General features: G+C 47.0%; 1 protein-coding gene across 1 annotated transcript in view; it reads left to right on the plus strand.

Moving 5' to 3' along the window:
- LOC103921902 (SRSF protein kinase 3-like) overlaps positions 1-1,568 on the plus strand; it is a 12,393-nt gene that overhangs the window by 6,213 nt on the left and 4,612 nt on the right. The window contains exon 6 of the mRNA XM_009329948.1: positions 42-128. Coding sequence (XP_009328223.1) covers positions 42-128 — 87 coding nt within the window. The remainder of the gene's footprint in view (positions 1-41; positions 129-1,568) is intronic.

The following is a 1,568-nucleotide window of genomic DNA, read 5'->3' on the forward strand; positions in this document are numbered from 1 at the left end:
TGAGCACTGTCTGTTTCCCACATGTGTGCTTGGTATTTGAGGCGCTGGGTCCTTCCCTGCGGTGTCTGATGGGTAACTACGCAGCCCAGGGACTGCCTTTGCCTTTTGTGAAAAAATCTTTACAGCAGGTGAGAACTTAGCTGGAACTGGGTGAGGGCACCAAGGGACTGTTGGCTGGGGGACATGCCATAGTCTTCATCCTGGGGTCATCTGCCATGAACTCCATGACTGCATCTGCAAAGAAAGGGACAACACAGAGTGAGTGTCCAAGGCATGCATTTTTTTAAGGAAAACAGTAACTATTTCTTTTGGATATAAGGAGAGAAAACATTAACTAAAATGCAGAGTGGGAAGTCACCACATTCCCATTCATACAGGGGCACTGTGCATTACTGCCCAAGCCTGTAGTCTCATCAGGTTTGGGAAGGAGTCAGGACCACTATCATGAAGAGTCAGCAGCCCACAGACCTGCACCAGGGATTCAGGGGTGGCACTTGTGTTCCCATCACCTCAGTAATCATTGAATTCTCCACCAGTTCGGCTGCTCACGGGAGTAGCAGGGGGATAAACAGCCTGCCATAGTTATGCTTCTTGTGGGCAAACCATGTATCTCTCTGCCCTCCTGCTGCCCTGAGAAGTCCCCTCTGGAAGCAATGCCAGTCCACTGGCATTCGCCTCAGCATCCAGCTGCGGGTAGCACTGGCAGATCCAGCAGCTTTCTGCATGGTACCACCAAAGCTGCTCGAGGTCTCCCTCAGCACTGATGTCTTTCCAGGGCTTTCTAAATTGCTGGTTCAGTTGGCTGGTCCTCCACCCATGTTGAGGTTTTCCTACTCGGAGCCAACTCTCCCTTCATCTCCTGTAAGGATGTGGTGTGCTGATCAGACAGATCATGAAAACTGAGTTTCTTTTGCATCAGCTGGGAATAGCTAAGGAATGGGAAACCTGAGTGAGGCCTCAGAATAGTTAAAATTACATTTTGCCTCTCATGCTGAGATTTATCAGAAGTCTGCACACTTGCCAAGATGATTTGCTACCCTGACTCCTGTGCCCTGCTAGGGACACTAAGAAAGAAAACCACTTCCTCCTTCATCCTGTTTTCTGGAGTAGCCTCTTCTTCCTCTAAAGAAGCTCCACTAACACCTGAATAAGTTACACAAAAAGTAGTGGCATTAATCTATGTGCCCCATTTCACACCCAAGCCTTTTGCTTGATCCATTCCCTTATCTGCTTTAATTGTAAAATCTCAGATTCTTCTTTCCCGTTCACATCAGCTCTGGGGCAGTATTTACTTCTGATTCATTCCAGTTTAGCTATTTAAATCTTTCCCCGTGTTTCACAGTTACCATTTAAGGTTGGCATTTCCCCAGGGCTGGTGTTTATGCCAGAATAGAATTTGAGAATACAGAGAATATTTGCCAGCCCTTTATGACTGACCAGAGTGTTTAAAAAAAAAAAAATAAATCTCCCAGCAGCATTTTCGCTGTTACTGATTTCTGATAGCGACTGTTTCTCTCTGGTAGGCGTTGTTTATCTCTCCCCTGTGACAGGCCAGACTCTCCCTTCTC

This window comes from Pygoscelis adeliae, unplaced genomic scaffold (genome assembly GCF_000699105.1).
Source record: "Pygoscelis adeliae isolate BGI_AS28 unplaced genomic scaffold, ASM69910v1 Scaffold208, whole genome shotgun sequence".
In the NCBI taxonomy this organism is placed as follows: Eukaryota; Metazoa; Chordata; class Aves; order Sphenisciformes; family Spheniscidae; genus Pygoscelis; species Pygoscelis adeliae.